General features: G+C 40.6%; 1 protein-coding gene across 1 annotated transcript in view; it reads left to right on the top strand.

Annotated features, from left to right (window-relative positions):
• bcl9l (bcl9 like) overlaps nucleotides 1-24808 on the top strand; it is a 37806-nt gene that overhangs the window by 5056 nt on the left and 7942 nt on the right. Inside the window, 5 exon segments of the mRNA XM_061719807.1 lie at nucleotides 16101-16177; nucleotides 16684-17089; nucleotides 21900-22022; nucleotides 22365-22527; nucleotides 22639-22723. Coding sequence (XP_061575791.1) covers nucleotides 16771-17089; nucleotides 21900-22022; nucleotides 22365-22527; nucleotides 22639-22723 — 690 coding nt within the window. The 5' untranslated portion in view covers nucleotides 16101-16177; nucleotides 16684-16770.

Below are 24808 nucleotides of genomic sequence, written 5' to 3'. Positions count from 1 at the left end.
GACCGGTCTAGCAACTGTGTAGCTAGAACCTGTTGAGGATATTGTTTCAGTAGTGATTTCTGAATGAGGATGTATGGACAGATTTGATCTGAATGATTTTAAGGTAACATTGATTTGCATCGGTGGTTAACACAAGTTCAGCCAGCCAAGATAAATTGGCTCTGTTATGGCAACTGCACTGTCCAGTTGGCAACTAGTTATTTCAAGTGTAATGAGAGGGTTTTCCTTTACCAACCAAGACTCTGTCTGCCGTTGTAAAACAATGTCTAATCAAGGTCGTGGAGAAGAATCTGATGCAAAAGGAATTTCAAACAAAGCCGTGACAACAACAACATTTTTAATGATTTGAAAATCAAAAGTCAGCCGTTGTGCTACAGCTGTTTTTAAACTGAAATTAAAAAGTGTGTGCATCTTTAATGAACATTTTTGGTTGTTTTAGTATAAATGGCTTGTGTTTATGGCTCCAACTCAAAGATTGTTGATGAATCCTCATTGCAGCAGTGTTCATTTGGAAACCCAGAGCCTTTTGAACGCTGTTTGCTCAGTGCTTTTGCAGTAAAACAAATTTTTTTTAAAACGGAATTTAAAAACGGTGTTTGCGTTGTCATTAATAAATGTTGTCGGATGTTTCAGTATCACACGCTGGTGTCCTACTGTGCATCCCTCTCAAAACATCAAGTATAAATCCTGTTTGTAGCAGCATTCATAAATGCCAGTCAGCGTTTGGAAACGCTGGTCGGCATAACAATGAGCCTTCATAAGCACCAACTGTTGTTTACAATAATCTGTATAAAGGCAGACTAGCAATATTAGTTTTGAGAGGGAGGAAAAAGAAGCATTCCTGTCCTCATGTGAACCATGGTTTTCTGCAGAGTACTGAGCAGAATTATGCACTGCATCTACAGAAGTAAGTTAAAACAAGTTTACAAACATGATTCAGAAAGCTGACTTCTCCAGACTGAGGTGAAGACAAAAACTGTCCTGTGGTTAAACGAGTCTCCGGTGAAAGTCGTCTTTCTTTCAGCAAAATGTTGCCAAAGTACATTCAGCATGCTTCACATTTGCATCATTTTCTCGTTAGACTCCCAAGTGTTAAAACATGCAGGCCTGGCTTCCTTACCTGTCGCCCAGTAAATACGTAGAAAGCGTTGTGAAATAAAAAAAAAACAGAGCAAATTCAGCAAAATTTAAAAAAAAATAATTTACAGATCGGTCTCGTGCTTCCAAAATGTTAAAACAAGGATAGATGCATGGTAATGGTACGTATGCCCTTATCTATATTTTTTTGAAACATGTTACTTACATTGATGTTCTTTAAAGATCACAGGCCTTTCTGCTTCTGCCGTGAACCTTTTATCTTTCTATTTGGGTGTAAATTGTTTTTCAAGGCTCTGGATTCTGCCATTATGCATATTGTACACAGTTCACTGACTTTTATGAGTTATATACCTGCTGGTTGAGTTTCCTCGAGGCTGTTTGATGCACATTTTCTTGCATGAGAAAAGGTGAAGTGAAGCAGCAAAAATCCCACCCCTCCAAAACAAAAGAAATCGAGCAAGTCGGGGCAAAAGGAAACGACTAGTGCATAAATATCGCAGGGTTAAACCTTGGTATCCAGGCACATTAAGGCAATATAACGGAGCTGGTCTGTGCTTGGACCAGATCAGAGCATTGACATGGGGGATCAGGAGTTTTTGATCGCTGGAAACTGTGAACTTGGAAGAAGAAGCATGACGTACCCAGGGTTTCCCACACAACGTTATCACTTGAGCGAGAAACTTGAGGAAGTTAACGGAAGCCCAAAATGATTTGGCAACGCTCTATTTTTGTATTTCACTCAAAATGGTGAAATTTACTACTGCTAGAGGACCAGTGGTTGGTGTTTCCTGTTTCCAACTAGATTTAGCAGAAACAAGGGCTTTTCGGTTGCTCAGACTGGTCATCCTCTCCTCAGAAGACTGGAGGATGTTTTCATCTCGATGCTGAAGGGTTTCTGTTTGTGGTTCTTCTGATTTCCATCTGCTTCTCTGCCATAATGGCTGTTTTTTGTCCATTCGGAGGCTGTTTGTTTGGACTTTTTTCCCTCTTTAGAAAATGTTAGAACAGATATGTAAAGTAAACCCAGTACCTACGTATGCTTGAGCTTGGCAAAAGCATGAATTGGCTAACTGGAGGCTTTTTTTGTTATTTGTTTTCCAATGAGTTGGTTAGGCCTTTCTCAGAGGCAGTTGGGAGTGTGTAACGGATCATGTATGAAATACTTATGCTAAATATTGCTCACCCCTTATGTGCTTTGCCTTGGTGTCAAAAGAAGGCTACATCTCAGGTCATGTGCAATGCTGTTACTGTTCATCGAGGCCTGTTATGTCAGCAGATGGCAATCTGTTGGTTAAGAAGTGATGTAAGCCTTAAAAAAGAGAGAGAGAGGAGCAGAAAATCTAATTATTGCTGTTAGATGTGGCCATTAAGGCACATCTAATGTTTTAAAAAAGGAAAAACTGTCATACATGGGAACATTTTTGAGCTTATTGGATGAGAAAGTGAAATTTGATCTTTCTAAACTTAACACAAAAAGTAAGGACATTTGATTATTTCTTTATTGTAACAATGCTTCTGGGCAATAAATCTTATACCATTGGAAAGACTTTTTATTTAATTTATTTCTCTTAAATGTTGCCACATTTGTAAGGGATATGCATTTGTGGGCTGAGCTGAGGATGTGGGTTGTGCCCGTCTGCCATCACCAAACAGCTTATTTAGTTGTTGCTATTAACTCTGAGCTTCTGGTATCCCAGTCACTGCCAATCTGGTGCCAGTCAGTCACCAACGGCCCTGGTACAGTGGTCAGTAGGTATCTGCTTCAAGAATCGGTATACCACGTTTGACTGATCTGGATCGGGCCCGTGCCATAGGCCAACTTCGAGCTGATGTTCTCCAAAACACTATTAGAGCATTGTTTGGAGTGAGCCCTGGTAACATCTCCAAACTGTTACATAACAAGTGGACGTCCCAAAAAGATGACACCCCAAGAAGACCGTTTTATAGGGTAGTGGTAGTCTAGTGGCTACTGAGGTGGGCTTGGGTCTGGAGGACCCAGGTTCAAGCCCCGGAATGGCAACCAAGATTAACCCCCTTGGGTGAAATGGTGTGTTTGTTCTTTCAGATGTAGTAGTAGTAGTAGAGTTTATTTCGAATATGAATCATAAAAAAGAAAGAAAATAAGACAATCGTCTTAACATGAGACATAACAAAGTACATATTCGAAAGGGAGTGAGAAGAAGTAAAACTTATAAACTCTCACCCCCTCTCCTTAAATATGACTAGCTAACACATGCGAACATAACATTATGCAAACATAATAATAAAAAAAAATATATAAATAAAAATAAATAAAAATGAAAAAACAAAAACAATGTAAGTCGCTTTGGATAAAAGCGTTTGCTAAATTACAGTAGTAGTAGTTTTTTTCCCCCTGTCAGTACTTGGGTACCGTAGGCTGTCTTCCACAGGTTTGCAGGATGATGTGGTTGATGGCTCTCTGCCCAGACAGTCCTGCACACAGCCAATCTTTGGTTGGATCATAGGGTCAAAGTGTGGAGAAGACACGGAGAAAGCTCTGCTGATTGCTGCACCGATAGCAGTGACATCTTTTGGTGGCGGCAGTGTGATGGTGTGGTGTGAGGCTCGTCATCATTTGAGTTAATCTCAATGCGGAGAGATATGGATAGGAGATTCTGGAACCAGTGGTAATCCCATGTCTCCACAGTCTGGGACCAAACTATCCTCCAAGACGATCAGAGACTACCTCCAGAGTTTGGGATAGGAGGGGATGGAATAGCCTGTACACTTTGAAAGTTGAAATGAGTTCTGTTGGTCTGTGGGAACCCTACCCACAAACATCGGAAATGGTTACAGAATCTGACAAAAATAGGGGTTTTTGAGGTATGCGTCTATCAATCTCCATACACCAACTCATGCCGTTTAGTTTAAAAGAAATACTCCCAACTTGTCTTTGTTGCTCTAAATATCCAGCACAGCCAATCATGCGATTCTGCAACTTACTTCCTCCTGAGAGTCGGCACGTGGAGATGTGAGTTGTTGCACTGACCTGGCTATAAAGCAGCAGCATAGTGCTGGCAGTGTGATGTCATGTCTACGCTGGACTGCTCGTTGTGCAAGGCTGCGGTTTCCAGAGGTGGCACGAATGTGGCCAACTGTAACATGACACCACCTCCATTAAGCATTTAAGGAGCCACCAGGTGAAAGGACTGTTCACGAGGACTTTACTCACTCAAAGGGGAAGATGAAGGAACCGCAGCTGCAAACTCTGGAGTTCGCTTTTTTAGAAATGAGGAAGGAAAACGAATAGTCTTCCAAAAAAGACAAACACACAACAATAACTGTTATCTTGGATGACCGGCCCCTGTTGATCATGAACAATATCGAATCTCTGGCGTGTTTCCAGTTGGGATGTCAATTCCATCAAATTGAAGCTGTATTTATTCTACAACTTCAAATATCACAATGTGAAAATACATGCTGTACTGAGCTGCAAAAGCTGTAAAAGCTCTGGAAATCGCTGCAGACACCAATAATCACTAAAAATAGATGGATGGGTGTAACTTGGAGCGTTTGCCACAGTATTGGTCTCAGTTGGCTGTAAATGGAGATTAGCAGGTGGATTTGGGGGCTGACTCAGCATCTTATAACAAAGACGAGGTCATTTGTCATCGTTGCTGATTCCTCAAAAGTTACGCGTCTTCGCGAAGCACGTCTGCTCATGCACTGAGCGAAACTGCCTCAAATATCAGTCATCTTGTATTCGTGTATCTGCTTGTTGACACGGTTTCCTGTGTTTCTTTGCATGATCAGAATGAGAGCGTGAGAGCGATCAAGTCGTTTTCACAGTAACTACACGTTTTCTTCTGCGTCCTTGAGTTGGCGTTCAACTAAATCCCTGCGTGTCCAACTGTTGTTGCGTCTTCGGCGGCACTGAAATATGTGAGTTGGGGTGAATCAGTTCCCTCGTTCCTCTGATTACACTTGGTTCCACATTGTGCTGCTCCAACAGCACTTTAATTTGGTCATACAGCATCCGAGTTATTTCTGTGCTCCCAAATAAAAAGTGCTTTCAACTGTCCTGGACTTTCTGCGTCTGATAACATTTGTCACGGTCCACTGCAGAGCTCACAGATAAACTCACCAGCAGGTTTGACTCGGTGGAAAGTTCTCAGTGGTGATGAAGGTGTCAGTTGTGGTCTTTTACTTCTTTCTTTTTTTCAATGTGAAGCCTTTGCATATGGACGGCCACATAACCCACATTTGAAGCACATGTTATAATGAACAAAAGCCTGGAGGATGCCGAGCCGTTTTTCTGACGTGAAACCAGTTGTGGTGAAATCTCTTTGTTCTCCTGATTTTGTGTTTCATTGAAATCTGTGAATTCTTGATGAAAGCGTGACTCAGTCGGACATTAAATCATCAGTACAACCCGACGCAGCTTTTTTTTTTCTTCTCATTCAGCCTTAGCTGTTGGAAAATGCATCTGCGCAGTCATTCAGGAGGACGGCTGCCAGACATTTAGATCAGACATGGAAAGATTTTTGAACAAACTGATGATAAGCTTGAGTGGAAACTGTGACTCAGGAGCTGAGATGCCATCTGCAGCAGAAAATGGAAACATTTCAGGAAAAAAATGCTTCCAAGCCTAACCGATAATGACCGGGATGAACCAAACTAAACAAAAAAAAAAGAGAGAAAAATCTAATGTTCATTGTCTCTATGTGGAGAATAAGTGATCATGCTGTTCAGGGCAGAGCAGCTCTCCGCTGAGGATCACACGTGTTGCGTTAGCCGCGGCCTTCTCCGCAAAGTGATGAGGCACATTTAACTAATTTTCCTTATCTGAGGCTACATTCTGGCTGGCGCCAAGTGCAAATGCAGTTTGTTAACAAGCTGATGTCACAAGCTTCTCAAGTTCGTGTCCATGTAACTTTATGTGCTCCTGCGTCACGCACATTATTCATTCATTAGTGCTGTTAAACACTTTGGCCTCAGTGTTTACTTGTGTCGCTCCACATAGCAGTGCCGTAGGATCTGCATTTCAGACTTGGCTTCGTATGTTTCTCTCTCTCTCTCTCTGTCAGCCTGGACTTTCCAGGACTCTGTGCATCTATTAATAACAGTGCTGTGACCCACTGGAACTAAATTGAAGCTCAAGCTCTTACATGTGCCCTCCTCATATACACAGACCTATTATAAATAACACCGCGTCCGTAATGTTGCCTTAAGTTCAACCACCATAACACAAGTTTCTCTTGGAGTACTACTCACAAAACAAGAAAGAGCTTACATAAATGTAACGCCAGCCTTTTTCATAATACATTTTCCAGATGATTTTGAATCAAGTATCAATGCCGAGATCCACTGATGGTTTATTTCTTCTGAAGGAATGTGGACGTTTGTGTGCTTTTGTCGTCATGACCGAAAGTGACCGGTCGGCACGTAAAGATCATGTGACACGGAGTTTAAAACTCATTGAATTATTTCCACTTATCTGTCTAGGACAGTGATTAGGCCTGGACAGGATCCAGTTTTTAAATTGAATTTATTTGTAAGCAGCTTGTGCAAATGTCAAAGGAGGCAAAATGTGAAGCATTTTATTCTTTATTTCTTTTGGATAAGATGAGAAATGCACTGATTTTTGCAATTTTCTTGGTCAATTCAGTTTTTTGTTTGTTGTTTACTCCCGCCAGTTTCCTGAAGGTCTCATTCGTGCGCTTGCATGTTCTTTCTAAGGATCATCATTTTTGCGATTTATTGAAAATTAACATTTTAATGATTACACATTTTTTTTCCAAAACGGCAACAATACAGCAGCGTTCTCTCTGTCACAGGACAGAAAGGACATCTAGCACAGCAAAAGGGAATGTGCTGCTATTCCCTTTTGGTTGGATTTCATTTGTACAAATAGTGATTATTGAGCTGATTCATTACTGATTAGCATCAGATCCATAGGGCATTTTGTGTGAACTTCATCTTGGATGTGAACAAGACAAGTTAGATAATTGTGAATGTAGGAGAACTGAGGGCGATCCAAACCCCTCCATCCTGGGAGAAATGTGCTGCTGGAGGAGTAAAGATTCCTGGATGTTCATCTGGAGATGCAGCACTGAGGATGCCGACAAGAAGGGACAGAGAAGGAAGCTTAGGTCCTTAGGTCTATACATCTGTGGTGGAGAGTCCAGGTTTACTGTTTAAGCTCAAAACTTTAAGCCATATTTCAAAATGTTATCAAAACATTACTGCGTTTCCATTAATAGTTCCTACATCATGCAGTTTTAATCCCAGTTTTTATTGATAAAGTACCAGAATCGTGTTGTTTAATGCTGGGTCTGTTCGTGCAGACTGTGAGCTCCACCAGTACCGTGTTTGGTGTCCAAGGACAGGAAGTTGTTTTGGGAAAAAAAATCCCTGAGGCTTTGGTGTGTCTGCTCTCTCAAAACTTTTACTGCTTTATCAACAATCTTAAAATGAGAATTAGATGGCTAGAAAACTGGGTTTATTACAGTTTACACCAATTTTGTACCATTTGAAAGTCAGGAAAAATATGTTATGGGACCTTTTAACATCCTTGTTATGCCTCTTTGTTGTGTTTACTATATTTAGTCTCCATTATGATACACATGCTTGGAGTACCGGTACCTGATACGATCAAAGACAATGTGCTTAAACCTTTTAAAAGACCAAAGTATTTTAATTTCTTCTTTTTTTCTAATTAAAGACAGCCATTAAACATTCAGAGTGCTGGAGATAGGAATGATCCCACACGTAGAATTAAAGTGAGTAGATCTGCCCCATTACCCGATACCTGATCCAACAGTTTACGGCTGTTGTGGTCCACTTCTCAAGAGGAAACTTCTCCGGCCGTCTCGGGTTTGAAGGGTTTCTTCTCTAGACTCCATGTTTCAGATCTTTTAACAGAAGGGAACTTGCGAACCGTCCAATGTTTTATTCTTAATCATTCTTGGGTGTTTTTATTAGGGCTGAGGATCGATTCAAATGTCAAGAATCGATTCGATTCCGATTCTTAAGATTCAGAATCGATTATCAAGATTTGATTTGATCCGATTCAATTCCGATATTGATTTGGGTTAGTGTTATTAAAACTGTTTTTTGAGTTGTTGCATGAATTATATGCAAAATATGAATACTAGTATTATATTGAGATTCAACAGCAAGTATTGCAACTAATGATGCTGTAAGGACCAATCAGCTCCCAGAATGCTGATAGAACTGCTTTCAGAAACATCATGTGGGTCAGAATTACCAAACAGATCCAGGGAGGAAACAGAGACGGATGAAATCGGTTTTAATTTTTCCCACATTCTGTTTTTATTTCCATTTTCGGTCTATTTTGGTTTTTAATTTTTGAGAATTTGGTTTTTAGCATTTTTTGCAAATTTAACCCCAAGACAGTATATAAAGTAATGAAATAGACAATTTATGCAATTATAACTGAACACTATAATGTTTTCATACCTTTAAACACATTTAAAGGCAAAAACATGGCACCAGTTATTCTCGTGTCCAACAAAACATTCTTTTTTGGGGGATAAACAAAAAAATAACCAAAAGTTGTAATGTAATGATGAAGAAAAAAAAATAAATACATAAATAAATTTAAACCCCCCCCCCCCCCCCCCAAAAAAAAAGAAAAATAAATAAATAAATCGATCTTTAGACATATGAATCGATTTTTAGGAATTAATATGAGAATCTATTTAGAATTTGGAAATCAATTATTTTCAACACAGGCCTAGTTTTTATAGTTGTCTGCTTTGGGTCTTTATCCTGTTTGAGGATGTGTGACCTGCACATTTCTGTCCAGAAGGCCTCGGTAGTCCTGAGATGTCACTTGTTCCCTGCACAGACTCTAGACCTGCCGTCAGGCTGCATCAAAGCAGCTCCAGAACAGAACCGAGCCTCCAACATGTTTCACGGTCGCTACAGTCTTCTGGCCTTTGAAGGCTTCATTTCTACATCTATAAACATAGAGCTGATGCGACTTCCCAAAAAGCTCCAGTTTTGTCTCATTTGTCCAAAGGACACTCTCCCAGAACTTTGTGTCTCATCGATTATCAAAATCCATTCCGACTTATTCATGAGTTGTTTTCAGCATTTCAGTCGTCTCCCATCAAATCCATCACGGTTCAAACGGGGGCAGATGGTCCGATTATACTCTGATGTTGCCTTGAAGTTCACCTTGAATCTCTTTGGAAGTTGTTCTGAGCTCTTTTGTTACCTTTTGTGTTATCCTTTACCTTTAACATGCTTATTTGTTGTCCATGATACCAAACAGCAGAGTGAAGACTTACCAGCTTATTTGTCCAGGCCAGTTTCATTAGATTTTTTTTTTAAATCACTATTCAAAAGCGATGTCTGATTTTCAGTCGTCCATTTTCAGTACATTTTTAATTAATTTTGACAGTTACTTCAGTGACCTTGTGAGCTTTTCCTATTAATGGAAGGCAACAAATATGAGATTTTTATTTTTTATTTTTTTTCCATTATGCCTGTTTTTCTATTACCAAATTCCAATCTGCACATTTTCAGGACTAATAAACTCACATCCTGATCACACTGAAAGCAATCTCTGTTTTCAAACTGCTAAACATAACAGAGAAACACTTCATCTTCTATGCAACGCAGTGACATAAACAGCAGTGTCTTCAGATCAAGACATGATCAAATTTGCTCCAACAGAGACCGTAAAAAAAAAAAGATGTCTCTTTTATGTCTAATTACCAGTTTTCTTAATTTTAACTCACTGGAAATTTTAAGTAGCTTCACACTTTAAACTTTAATGAGTGTTTTTAAATGGAGTTAGGTTTGGATATAGCAGCTGGCGCTATATCCATGACTCTTTCTTGAAATATTGGTAGAAAATAACACTTAAACTTTGGGGGCAATTTTTTTTTAATAAACTTGGCCCAAAAAAACAAAAAACATTCCAAGAGCCGGCACTTTTTATGAAGAGTTATAGTCTTTTTATCCACTATATGCTTGCTGTTGAGAGTTTTGTCTTTTACTGAGCCGTGCACATTAGAGTAAATCCACCCATCAATTTTTCTATTCCCAATTCATCCTGCTCTCGGGGTCGCCGGGGCAACTGGACCCCGTCCCAACTCTCATCGGGCAAGTGGAAGCATCATTGGAGGAAATCCAAGAGTGAAATCATAATATTCTTTATCTGCATTTTTCCCCCCTTTTTCCTTTAACCATTTTGATGAACTGTTTTGAAATGGTTTCCTTGTCCTTTTAATGCCTTTTCTGCCCAAATGCGTTCCTCAGCCTTGATTAGTTAGTCTATGTACACACCGGGTATCTGTGATGAGTTGGAAGAAGCCTTAGTCTTTACATAACGAGTTATACTGGTATTTGGGCATTTGGAAGACGTTTCAACAGGCTCTTTTATGTCAGACTTGGATCTCCACATTCTGTATTTACTGACAAATATTGGTCTTTTTTACTCCTGTTCCCATCTGTCTCATCGATGGGTTTAGAAGTTTAAACAGAAACTACGTTCCAGCTTGCAGGGATGAAGGGGGAATATTCTCCACCTCTGACAAATTGTCAAACTACAAGAGGAAGAAGATCTTGTTATCTACAGTGAGGCCAGATGGAACGGCACGAACAGAGCCGGGTCGCACGAGTTTAAAGCCGCTTTGGCACAAACCGACTCAATAATGTGGGAGGGGAAAATGAGAAATGCCTCTCTAAAGGAAAATGAGCTTTCATTTTATAGCCTTGATATTATTGTAAATTAATAGCATATCAGCCAAGTTGATTGGAATGAACGCATGATTAAAATGTCACCTTAATTAAGTAGTAATTATTTCTGGAGCTTAGGCATTAAACTCCTAGGTGTGTTGGGGTCAGAATGTAATGAATGCAGATGGCTCCAATTAAGTTTAATGTTGGTGCTTCAGGTGTGTGATCAGGTGACGCCATAATGTGGATTAAAAACCTGATCTGAATGCATAACGTGCATGCTTGTATTTAGTCGTGCTGGTTAATATGCATTACAGTACCTGTAAGTAATAAACCTTTTCTCTTCTACTCCACTGAATCACAGACATTATTAGGCCATTTAACGGTAATGAACAGTAAAACCCACACACTTATTGGCATTTAACACGATTATGGAACACCGAACATGTCTGGTCTTCAATTTAAGTCTTCAGTAGTTGTTTCCACTTGTATAGAAAATGTGGTTACTTTTTGTTTTCTTTTTTTTTCCTGACAAATGAACAAAGGAGATGTTTTGTTTGTCACCTGCTGTCTTCTTCAGAGGCATCTGACAGCTGTCACATGACGTTTATCACCTTTTTCTTGTGTTGTGTTGTGCCAATTTCTTCCCAAATTGGTGCTCTGTTCTCATCAGATTGCCTTTTTGTTTTCTTCATACCGGCCAAACTGAGTCAAAGCGACTCAAACAGCAGGCCGGAGCTGCAGAGTCAGAGGACGGGGATATTGGTTGGATGTGCGTGTGCTTGCCGTGCCAGATGTGCCGGCACAACCATGTTGATTGTGGCTTGCGCCCACCGTTGTTGCTGACTCAGAAGTGAATCAGCTTGAACTCTTGTTATTGTCCCTCCTACGCTGCAATTGAGTCTTACAAAGGCACCTTGAAGGCTGTCTGAAAAGGCTGAAAACTGTGTTAAGCTACGATGAAACAGTTTGCTGTTTCTGACAGACGTCTTGTAATCGCAAGTCTTATGACACTTTTCCACTCGTACCTACTCGGCTCAACTCGGCCTGGTTTCTTTACTATAACAATTCTTGGAGCAGAAGTAGGAGGTTGGAGCGAAGCTGCTGTGACGTATTTGATTGTGTGATCTAAACGAAGAAGACAACAACACTAAAGATGTAGAACCTGGAGGAGATGATAGATGTGCTGCTGGATCAGTGGCTTGTGTGAATAGAATAGAAGACTTTATTTATCTCCCAGAGGAGAAATTCAGTCGTGCAGCAGCCAAAACACACACACGCTTTATACAAAAAATTTAAAATAGAAATAACCAATAAATAGTTAAATAAAAAAAAGAGCAATATAAAAAGTAGAAAAAGAGTATGTACAAGAGAGAAAAAAAATAGTAAACACCAAAAAAAATGGATAATATTTACAAAAAATTTACAAATATTTTCAAAAATACTTGAGGTATATCAGGTATTTTTGGTGCAATATCAAGTTAAAAAATGAGAGTGAGGGAAGCTTCAAGCGGCGACGCTTTTTAATTTTTTTAGTTTGTCTCGGCGCTGCTGAAAAGTCCGTTGGTAGCAGCGAGCAGCTATGAAGTGACAGAGCTCCTGGTAGATCTTGTCGTTCCCTTTTTTTAATTCTCTCCTCAGCCACCAGGTTTATGAACATCTGCACCTCAGAGTTGGATCACCAAACAGACTTCTGCTGCCGTTGCTGGTTGAATAAAATGTACAAGAAGCCGTCAGAGTCGCTCTTTCTCTGATGTCACATCCTGACTCAGACGTCTGACTCCAACCCCCCGACCAATCAGTGGTGTGTAGTGTGATGATGTCAGATTTGGCCCGACTCAGCTGCTTAGAACCTCGGCAGAATAGTTACAGAAAAAGTATCTACTCGGCACGGGTGGGACCCTAGTGGGAAAGCACCAAACCGAGTGGAGGCGAGCCGAACCGGGCTGAGTGCCATTAGAGTCATTTTCCTGTTCACGTTACGTGATCGATTGCCGCACATACATCTGTTCTCCAAAACTACATTTTATCGACAGCTGTGTTGCAGTTGTGTGGCTCTGCCTTTTGCTTCTTGGATTTCCCTTTTGGGATTTCTTTCCTCGTGGTTCCTGACTCTCTCATTGGCTGTAACTCAAACAGTGATTTCCCCGAAGCGGCTTCAGGTATTTGGCTTGATTAATAAGCAGTGCATCGTCTTTGACGAGTCTTTGAGTCGTTCACACATTACAATCCAGTCCCAACTGATTGCAGATTTGCCTCTGACCCATCAGACGGATCGTCAACTGGCTGATTGGGGGTTAAATCCTCAGGCCTGAGAGACCCCTGAAGGACGCCTCACCTTATCAATATGAGACAATATCATGTTGATTTGAACACAATCATTTCCAGTCACATCAAATTGAGGTTCACAACTAAAAAATCACTTTGCACTTTTTTTATTTTTGGGTCAAATGAAAGACAGTTTGTTCCTTTCATAAAAAATGGACCACAAAAGGTCACTTGATAACATGAATGGATAAGGATTACATGACTGGTATCAATGTAGAGCGATGGATTAAAGTAAACCTGCTGATTACTCATAATATCTAAAACATCTTAGGTTACAGTAGGGCTGGGCGATATGGACCAAAAGTCATATCTCAATATTTTCTAGCTGAATGTCGATACTCGATATATATCGATATTTTTTCTGTGACATAATTGGGGTTTTTCCTCAAAGCATTATAGCATAGCATCTCTGTTAGCTTCATTTTTTCTGAGGCAAACCCTTAAAAAAACAGTCAGTTTTAATACAAAGCCTCGTGCCAAATGTCACACAGGTTCCTTTATTAACAGAGGTCTGCACAATATCAAAATGTATAAAACAAATGAAATAAAAATAAACTGCCTGCATATATAGAATAAAAATGCTTCTTGAATAAAATAACACAAATATTCCTTTCCTGCATGACAATTAAATTCAAATACACTGTGCAATTAATACAATGTAGACAGTAACAGGCAGACTTTTCCACTGAGGTTGACAGTTGTGCAAATAACAAAACATTTGTGCAAATCTCAAATAAAACATTCAAGTCAATTTGTCACAAAATAAGCTATATCAAAATCATTAAAAAAAAAATTAAAAAAAAATAAAATAAAATTATTTTTTTTTTAAAATTGATATAAACGATATTGTCTCGTACCATATCGTGTTTGAAAATATATCGATATATATTAAAATCTCGATATATCGCCCAGCCCTAACTGGTATCAATGTAGAGCGATGGATTAAAGTAAACCTGCTGATTACTCATAATATCTAAAACGTCTTACAGTATTCCTACCAGCATCTATTCCCATTAAGTTTTTCAAAAAGTAAAAGTAAAAAGTGTGTGTAAAAACTTATTTTGCAAAGCTGAAGAAGACTTTTATTTCTTTGGTGATGTGTGTTTGACATAAATGGTAGATAGAAACCGAACCAAAAGTTGAATAAAAGTCATCAGTGAGCCTGTTTTTTTTTAAATAAATGAGTTAATTGCTGCTTTTCTTTGACACTTGTGGACGCTGTGATTCAAATGTTAGTCGGTTAACTAAAAATGATGTTTTTCATACAGTTGTGTAGTAAATATTGAATGTGTGTGTTTTAGACTAAACGGCCCACCTGGGGACTTGAGCCCTTGATGCTCGTCAGTTTTCACCGCGCGTCCCTCGTTGCGTCAACCGCAGCAGAAATGACCGTGAGCCTTCTCGATATCCGCTAGACCGGCATTCTCCTCAGATAAGCCTATCTTTTTCGTAATCGTCCACTCGAAGGTCAGCGTCTCACCATATGATTAGCCCGCCTCCCCCTTTTGTTTCCCAGCGCCGGTGAGTCACACTTTGTCAACAGGAGCAACGTCTGACTGTCCCCGATTGAGTTAATGAGTGATGAAGTTCTGGGCCGGTGAAGAAGTGGCCTCCCTGAGCTCGACTGGAGCTGCCGCCGGTCAATGACTGAGTCCAGATTTGTTTTGTTTCACCTGTAAAAGGTGAGCGGGCTCGAGTCCACGGTCATGGTGGGGGTTGTGTCTTCATCCAGAAATGCAAACCAAATGTTTCTGGATTCATGTCAGCTGCACATCTGGGCCGGTTTTCTTGTTTTGAACCGGTTGTGACAACTATTTTGTTGGGGAAGATCCTGTTGAGACTTGCAGATACTGAGGAACAGTTTTTATGCTTTCTTCACAAGCACATACAGGGTTTCCGCTGGGTTTTAAAAAGTATTAAAAGGTGATAAATGAAAATTGCCAAATTTAAGGCCATTAAAAGTGTTAAATTCACTGTCAGAGGTATTATTTTTTTTTAAATTGGTATTATTTTTTACCTTTTACATTTTAAGCAGTCTATTTTATTGTCATTCACAAAGTGAAATAAATGTGAAACATCTGGTCAACATCAATGAGTCTATAAATCTGTTCTGTATAGTGTTCTATACTTCAAAATCTGTATTAATGTTAAAAGGTCCGTGATTAACACTTAATGTTGTGACAGTTTTTAAAAAAAAATCTGAAGGTAGTGAAAAAGGTATTAAATTGGTATTAAATTTAACATAAGGATTGCTGTATAAACCCTGACATATTATGGGATAGACTCCCGGGATGCATGTATACATCAGCTTTCAGGATAGAAAATGTATACACGCAGTGGCAAAGGTTAAATCCAGGAGCTGCAGGTTATGGACCCGGGAAAGGTGGCGTCAGAACTGCGTCAGCCCCAAAGTAAAGCCTTTTAATATTAATCATGACATGTTTAACACTTTTACTTTTCCAGGAAAGCCATAAGCAGATGTACAATAGCTGCTGGAGGGGGGGGGGGGGGGGTTGTTGTCTCCTTGTCACCTGACAAGTCGAACCAAAATAGACTGAAAGCAAACGTGCTGATAAAGCCTTTTTAGTTTGTCTGGGACTAACTGCTCAGTCGTTCTCTGCTCGTGTGAATCAGAAAGCGGGTGTCGGAGTGAGGCAGAAACGGAAGATTTCTGCTACAGACAGTGCTGTAAAACTGTGCGCCGGAGTTTTTGTGGTTTTGCAAAGCGTTTGGCGGAGGGGGGTGGCTGCTTCTGGGTTTCAGGTCCCTCCCCCGGCTCCTGCTCGGGTTGTGATCTCTTCCCCTTAAAGGGCCAGTCGCCTGTGTCTCTCTCTCTCTGGCCTCGCGCTCTTATCACTCCGGTGGCCTTTTCTGTCTTCAAACTCTACTCTACGCGTAGCGTTGATGTTGACCCACGGGGGCCGAGGACGCCTGCACTGACAGAAAAAAGGTTGCTATCTGCCTGTGCTGATGACATCACTGTCCCATTGTCCCCCCAGGTGTGTGTGGTCAGTGAGGCATCCTGGGAAGCAGAGCAACATGTCGGCATGACAGCTGAGTATCCAGGTGAGAAGAGGTGAGTGAATAAACCAGGAACCCAGTCTGTTGTTTCCTTATGTGATGACAATAATGGCATAAAATTTAACTTTCTAGTAGGGCTGGGCGATTTTGGACAAAAATAAAATCCCGATTTGTTTCTCTGAAAACCCGATTTTCGATTTCAATTTCGATTTTTTTGGTAAAACTACATAAGACAATGGAATAAATTGTTTCAAATATTTTATCTTTATTTTTAAAGAAAAATAGCAAACAAATTTCCCTATTGGGAATTGAAAGATACTGTAACTCCTCCTTGAGTTTAGTAAAGTGACAACATTTACAATTTTCTTGACCAAACAAAGATGACTAGACGAGCTCTGTCTGTAATGCAGCCAGCTGCAAAAAAGGAAAATCAATTTTCCGATTTTCCTTTTTTTAACATCGTCTTGATTAATAAATCCGATTTAGATTTAAAATCGATTAATCGCACAGCCCTTCTTTCTAGGTCCAAAAAACTTAATTATCTTCTTTTTTCTCCGCCAGCTCTGCCTTTTTTTAGAGATGTGAGCTCCAGTTACAGACGCAGCAGTTCTCCATACCACACATCCACCTCAACAACCAGCCATTCAAATGCTCACGGACAATAAAGGGGCCAATCATGGCAAGCAGGTCAGCAGCAGCGACAGCCGGTCCCAGATCCCCAGCATCCCCCAGCAGCCCCAGCAGCAGGGAGCTGCGGCCCACCTGGGCCCCAAGGGTCCCGGCGGCCACGCCGTCAAGACCAACCAGATCTCCCTGGGCAGCGCCGGGCTGAAGGCCGCGGGCCAGGCGGCCAGCGGCGTCGGGGGGATGCTGAAAACCAAATCCAAGCGGGAGCGGAGCGTCTCCATCGACTCCTCCGAATCCAGAAACGCCATTCCTTCAGTCCTGGAGACGGATGCCAAAGGAGGTACGTGGTGCTCGTCGTCTTGCGGCAAACTCGTCAGCCTCTAGGACTAATAGTTGTCGTGGCTCCGTTTCTAAATATAAAGTTCATTTCCTTCTAACTTCCTATCAGCGTGATCTTTACCAGATTATGTGCATCGGCCTCCTCCACAGCAGGAAGTGAAATGTAAGGTCTGAAAGGACAGACCAACTTGTTTTCTCTCTTACTGAAATGCCCTGACCTTTTCGCTGGAGCATCAGAATTTCCCCCACGGTATTTGTTTGTGCCGAGTCTGTACAGCAATGACGTGTCTCACGTTAAACCAAAACATCCAGGCCCTCCTCGCTGCTGGGAGGGAGAGAGGCGAGTCACGTGGGTTGTGAAAAGTTAGCGATCCTGATACCTAAGCAGGGGTAGATGAGCCTCTGCGTGTGTCTAGGTAAATATTATGCGTGCTTCTGGGAAAAGTGTCTGATTTGCATTTGTTTGCTGTTGTTTATTCAAGTATTCATATGAGGGCACATGACATGACGACGTTTTGTGAAACTCGTCGGGACTTCCTGTACGTGACTTGAACTTTCTCATGCAACAGGCTCTCACATGCATTTTTTTTTTTTTTTTTTTTTTCACCTCTTCGGGGAGGGTTTGGTTGATTTACTGAGGAAAACTTTAACCCTTTTCATAATAACTATATTATTCTAAATTGTGGCAAGGTAGGTTTATTTGTATAGCACAATTCAACACAAGGTAATTCAAAGTGCTTTACATCAACATTAAAAGTGGCAAGACACAATTAAACCTTAAATAACAAATAAAATGATAAGAAAAGAGGTAAAATGTAAAAAAAAAACTTAAATAACAAATAAAATGATAAGAAAAGAGGTAAAATGTAAAAAAAAAACCTTAAATAACAAATAAAATGATAAGAAAAGAGGTAAAATGTAAAAAAAAAAACCTTAAATAACAAATAAAATGATAAGAAAAGAGGTAAAATGTAAAAAAAAAACCTTTAAATAACAAATAAAATGATAAGAAAAGAGGTAAAATGTAAAAAGGTAGAGTACAGCAGGTACATCTCATTCTTACAATAGCAATAATTACGTTTCTATACGGCCAAAATGTACAAAGACTGGGTCAAATACAGTATTACAAAAGTAATCTGTAACAATTCATACGGTGAATTAAATCAATTTGACAATTTCTATGCCATAATGCCTGTTTCCAGGTCTTAGCTCTGACGTCTGACTAACTGGAAGCCAGTGTAGCGATTTCATGGCCGGTGTAATGTGGTCCAGTTTCCTGGTGTTTGTAGGGACTCTGATTTTGATTGATTTGACACCTGTTGTTGTTAAAAACAAAAGCATGAGGCTGAGAAGGCACTCGAGGAGAGGTGTGGTCCCAACGCAGAGAACAAGATTGGCTGGTTCAGAAGGTCTTTGTGGCTGGGTCTGGGGGGGCTGAGCTCCTCACACACTCCGCTAACTGTGCTCTGTAGCAGCAGAGCTGGGTTCCTCCTCAGCGCCGCTCTGAGCCGGGCAGAGTGTCGGAGGAAGCCAGGCTTCCAGCGTGACGCGGCTCGCCACTCAGCCTCCTCAGATAAAACCACAAACAAAAGGTCATCTCTTTCATAATGTCTGCGTGTGACGAGGTTGCCGTCCTCCTCCCGCCGACATTTTCTGCGTATCATCATAGCAACTTCCTTTTCTACTGTACATTCGGGAGCTTTTGAGCCTCTGCTTACATAACTTCACCTGATTTTGTGAAGGGAGGTATCCGTCCTCCACGCCGCCGCTCTGTGGGGGCAACAACACTGAGATTAGCAGGGTTGCAAAGCAAGTTTATCTGTATAGCACAATTCAACACAAGGTAATTCAAAGTGCTTTACATCAACGTTAAAAGCTGCAAGACTCAATTAAACAGTAAATAACAAATACTATGATAAGAAAAGAGGTAAAATAATAAAAAGCACAAGTTGTTAAAAAGTAAGGGCAGTAGAGTACAGCAGGTACATCTCATTCTCACAATGGCAAGAATTACGTTTCTATACGGTCAAAACGTACAAAGACGGGGTCAAATACAGTATTACAAAAGTAATCTAACAATTCATACGGTGAATTAAACCAATTTCACAATTCTATGCCACAATGCCTTGCCTTGCAGATGATTTTGAAGAGTTGGGACACTTTGTGAAATCTAAATAAGGACAGAATGCAGTGATTTGCAAATCTCACAAATAGAATATCGAAAACATTTCAGTTTCAATGTTTAATCTGAGGATGTTTGTCGTCTTATGGGGCAAAAAGGTTTATTTGATGAACCGCTGTTTCGTATCCCCTTGTCTGACACGAGCCATGTTAGTTATTGTTTTATGATGCACCAAATGTTTTTTGACTGCTAGCAGACCAGTTCAGCACCCAGACTCTTCTTCTGCAAGGCCCTGCTTTTGTAAAGTTTGCAGAATGAGGTTTAGCATCGTCTTGCTGAAAGCTGTGCTGCTCAAAAACCTGGAAACCCCATTCAGCATTATTGTTTTCTCTCCGTATGTGCAAGCAACAATGCAACCTGGTGCAATCAGAGATTGCAGGCTTTTGGGGTTGACGGCGGCGTCGACACGTCGGACCGTCCCCTTCATCTCCAGTCCAGAGGATGCAGCACTCTGTGGTTTCCAGAAGCCACTTCAAGCTTTGCTTCATGTGACCACATCAGAGTTCTCCTCTTTGCCGCAGTCCTTTTTAAGTGAGCTTTGGTCCCGAGAGACGGCAGCATGTTCACTTTCGGCTTCGTAACCTGCGTATGTGGATTATCTTCTAACGCAGTGTTATCCAGAAGTCCTCTGGAGACATTTCTATCGCAGAAACGTGTTGTTTTTTTTTAAATTGTGCTGCCTTAGAGTCCAGATGGCAGCCTTCCTGTATTGATTAAGGCCCTGTCCCCAACACACAGAGATTTCTTCACATTCTCTGATGCTTTCGTGCTGTAGGTGGCATATTCACAGGATTTGCAGTTTTGCGCTGAGAAGCTTTTTTTTTTGTCAACCTCTACCCTTTCTTTGCTCCTGAATTTACATTTGTATATCCTGAGATGATGCCGTTTTTAAACCCAATCAAGTCACTTGACAATTACTTGGACCCTAATTGGGTTTTATTTTTCGTACCATCTGCTTTCCCAGCCGTTATTCCCCCGTTATTCCCCATCTTCCACCTCTTTTGAGACGTGTTGCTGTCATCACATTTAAAATGAGTTAATATTTTTCATGAAAAGTATGTGAAATCATTTCTGTAAACTGTGATGAATCCATTATGGGTTTATAAAGTAAAGCCTTTATTATCATTATACATCCGGTATACAACAAGATTGGGAGTGCTCTCTATTTGGTGCAGTGGAATAAGATTAAAAACAATTGAATAGCAGGATAAAAAGCCAAATAGAATTTAAATAAAGTAAAAAGAGCATATGTATGTATACAATTTGTTGTGGGGGATATTTTGCACGCTTCTCAGGATGTACAAATGTTTGAGATTTGCAAATACACTTATTATGTTTTTAGTTTACATTTACACTAGGGCTGGGCGATTTTGGACAAAAATAAAATCCTGATTTTTTTTTTTTTTTTTTTTTTTTTTTTTTTTTTTTTCTCTCTGAAAACCCGATTTTCGATTTTTTTTTTTTTTTTTTTTTTTTTGTATAAACTACAAAAGACAATGGAATAAATTGTTTCAAATATTTTATCTTTATTTTAAAGAATAATAGCAAACAAATTTCCCTATTGGGAATGAAGTGCAATTGAAAGATACTGTAAATCCTCCTTGAGTTTAGTAAAGTGACAACATTTACCATTTTCTTGACCAAATAAAGATGACTAGACGAGCTCTATCTGTAATGCAGCCAGCTGCAAAAAAGGAAAATCGATTTTCCGATTTTACTTTTTTTAACATCGTCTTGATTAATAAATCCGATTTAGATTTAAAATCGATTAATCGCACAGCCCTAATTTACACATTTAAGTTTATGGAGGTAATGATCTAAACAGGTTTGGGGTATTCTGGGTCCAGGACGGTCGTATAATCCCTCCAGGCTGTGCTCTCCGCCCCATGGATGTGTCCTGAATGCCTCCCTTGTGATGTGTTCAGGTGGCATCCTGGTGAGATGCTGCAACCACCTCACTTGGCCTCCTTCCACTCATTTTCCTCTGGTTTTGAACGTCCAGCATCCACAGCGTTCCCAGGTCTAACTCTGCTCCGGCAGAAGAGGACACAAGCGTTTCTCGCTAATTTTCAAGGGTGCTGCTGTGCTTGAGGCCGTTTCACACGGAGGCTCTGAAACTGACACCGAGAACCTGAAGACAAAGGTTTCACCTGTCTGCAACGAGGCTGGCGGCTCATTCTCAGCCCTGCTGCGTGGGATGCTTTCCAGACTTTGAACAAACTGGCCTAATTATCTCCCAAAGTTGTGATTATCACATCAAATTTGTTCAAACCCCCCCCTGCAGGACTCCGCGTACTGCCACTCACTCATTTTGTAATGTCCAGGCTCGGCCCCTGGTAGGTAGGTAAGGGGTAGATCTCTGAATTTAACTCAGTTTCTGTCGACGTTAGCAGCCATCAGAGCACAAACCAATACTGGCACCTGGAAGATGATTTCATCAGCGTGTTTAGAGGATCTGCTGCAGGTCTCTGTGCATGAGAAAAGCAGGATGATTTAATTCTGTGACCTTGAGTTTCTTCAGTGTGTTTAAATAAAAATATCCTTTTTTTTTTTTTTTTTATGTCTGAGGGTCGAAAAAAAGCAAGATTATTAAAGGCCAATGTCGGCGTGTGTGTGTGTTGTTCTCTAGAGGGTGTTATGCGAAGCAAGCGGCGCTGCGTTCTGGCAAAGAAGCAGCCGTATAGTGGAGATGAGTGGTGCTCTGGAGCAGACACGGATGATGAAGAGAAACCACACACTGCAGCTCAGCGTGAGTCTCCACATCAATCCTCACCAGCAGCAGTGCAACTCACATGATGAAATATGAAACTGTGTCTTTATTCCTCCTCCCAAACATACACATTGGCTGTCATCTTTTCTTTGTTGTTGTTTTTTTGTTTTTTTTATAGCATATGCAGTAGCATTATCGAATCCTGCATTCACCGGAAGAAGGTGTCAGCTTGCTGTAGCTCACTAGCCGCTGCCTCGGATTGAACTTTACATGTGATCTAGCGCCATCTAGTGGCCTTGTAGCCAACGTGACGCTCTGTTGTGTGTGTGTGAAGGTGCAAGATAACTGATAAATCACTGCGCCTCTGATTTACCTCCCAGGTGAACGAGGGTGTGGCCGGCTCCATCCAGGGCCTCTCCGATTGTCTCGCCACTGGAAACATCTCTGAACCGGTTATGGGATGCGGAGCGGGACCGGGGCTGAAAGTGGAGCCGCCTCCGCCTTCACAGCAGCTGGTGTACGTCTTCACAACCAGCCTCGCCAACAGGTGAGTTTCAGGAAGGACAATTTGATCCACCGTTTCTCTTTCGTTTTAATTGGAAATGTTGATATTTGACTATGAAGTTCAATGTTTAACTTGTATTTTTTTGTTCAACAGTGCCGCAGAGGCTGTGATGAAAGGACAGACTGATACCATCCTTCTATACCACCAGCAAAATGTTCCCCACTCCAAGTTGGAGCAGGTAAGACACCAAAATAATATATATGAATTATAATGTGTAACTCTAGCGCTTCAGCTGAGGTAAATACAGCCTCAGTGAACTACAACCAGTACTGGAGTTGAGGGGGGATGAGGGGGGATGAGGGGGGATGGCATCCCCCCCTGAAATAAAAACAGTAAAAATCATCCCCCCTGTAAAACTGCCATCCCCCCTTTCCATCCCCTTATGTCATTTCATCAATGAATGTGGTTTTACTGCTATTTCAACATTTAGAGTCATCACCAGAAAAATAACTTATTTGACAATTTTCACCTGTTTCAAGTAAATTTTCACTTGAAATAAGTAGGGAAAATCTGCCAGTGGGACAAGATTTATCTTCTTATTACAAGCAATAAAATCTTGTTCCACTGGCAGATTTTTCTACTTATTTCAAGTGAAAATCTACTTGAAACAGGTGAAAATTGTTGTTTTTTCCAATGATTAGTCTTGTTTTAAGTGTAATGAGATTCTTTTACTAAAATGAGACATTTTGACTAGAAATAAGACAAATATTCTTGTTAAGATTGTGAGTTTTTGCAGTGATCCATTTTACTTATCCTGTGAAGGACAGAGTCATATTGATAAGTTCAGAAAACTGTTTTTTATTGTTGTGTTTTGATGTATTTGATGTAAGCCCAGTGGATATTTAAAGCTTACAGAAGGCTGCATTTAACTGCTGCTATGTCATTCCTGCAGTATTTCTGCAGGTGTTTTTGGTCACTGCTATTATTTGTAATATATTATATTATTTGTAATCAGCACAAATGATCTGTCCCAATATGATAAAATCCACCATCCCCCCTGATTTTTTTACTGTACTGACTACAACACATGACGTATTACACTCCGTCAATATTTATTCATCACAAACTAAGCACAAGAGAGACTCTGTGGAGGGTAGGGTGTTTGTAGATCCACTGTTAACAGGAATGGCTTGAAGTAATGTCTCTATGACATGATGTGTCTTCATGTTTTTGAGCCTAATTATTCTCACGTTTCTTCTGGTCATTGAGGTTTGAAGGCATCTGTTTATGCACCCCTGTTACAAGCCTGCTACAGCATTTTAGGGTCTGGACCTCGACCGGGGCTGTGAAGCATGACTCGGTTTCAGCCAAACTTTGTCTGTTGCACAGCTTCAACTTTATATCTAGAATGCTTTTAACCAAAAGCATGTATTTATTTATTTAGCCATTATTTAACCAGCTAAGTCAGTTGAGACCAGTTCTCATTAACAATGATGAGCTGGGATGTTGGTGTTCGGTGGAGTTCATGTTCGACTCCTAGACTTCACGCTGCTCAGGTTTTGTGGTTGCAAAACAAGCCAGAAATCATCCCCCCGTCCACCGCTGTGCTTTTTAGCTGGTATAAGGTGTTTGGGTTTCACTGACGGTGTTTCGATTGGTTTTCTCTTCCCAGGCTGATTTGTTCCTCTTTGGCATTGTGTTAACACACACCTGTATACTAGATGATCAGTTCAGGAAAGGCTGTTGATTGGCCGCACCTGTCAGCTACGTAGCTGCTGAATATCAAGTATTTGTAGGGGTAATCTTAGGCCCTGTTTACACGGAGCAAAAGCGGTGGTGTTTTCATGCGTTTACACGAAAACGAAGCTCAAAGTCACCAAAAATGATCAGTTCTGAAAACTCCGGCCAAAGTGGAGATTTGCAAAAACCCCGTCTTCACGTTTGCTTGTAAACGGAGGGAAACGGACATTTAGGCTTCAGAACGTCACGTTATGAGACAGAAACGTCACCAGCGTCATGTGTGCGACCTGTGTTTACAATTTGTTTGGCCACCGTCAATATTTTCTTGTATTTTACCTGTTTTATATTCTAAAGTCACACTTAAAAGTAACTCCACTTCTCTGTCACTCCAAACGAAAGACTCTCATTCCGTCTTGGAAGTAACTGGAAGTCATTTGTTGACGTTTTTTTCCAGGATTCTGATTGGCTAGCATGACTTTATCTTCTCGTTACACTGCCCCCTGCAGGTTTGGCTGCTCATAGCAACCTTAACAGCGTATTTATGCGGGTTCGTGTAAATGATGTGTAAACGTAGAGGGGGAAA

This window comes from Cololabis saira, chromosome 4 (genome assembly GCF_033807715.1).
Source record: "Cololabis saira isolate AMF1-May2022 chromosome 4, fColSai1.1, whole genome shotgun sequence".
Lineage (NCBI taxonomy): Eukaryota > Metazoa > Chordata > Actinopteri > Beloniformes > Belonidae > Cololabis > Cololabis saira.
This window is presented reverse-complemented; position numbering and strand designations above follow the sequence as displayed.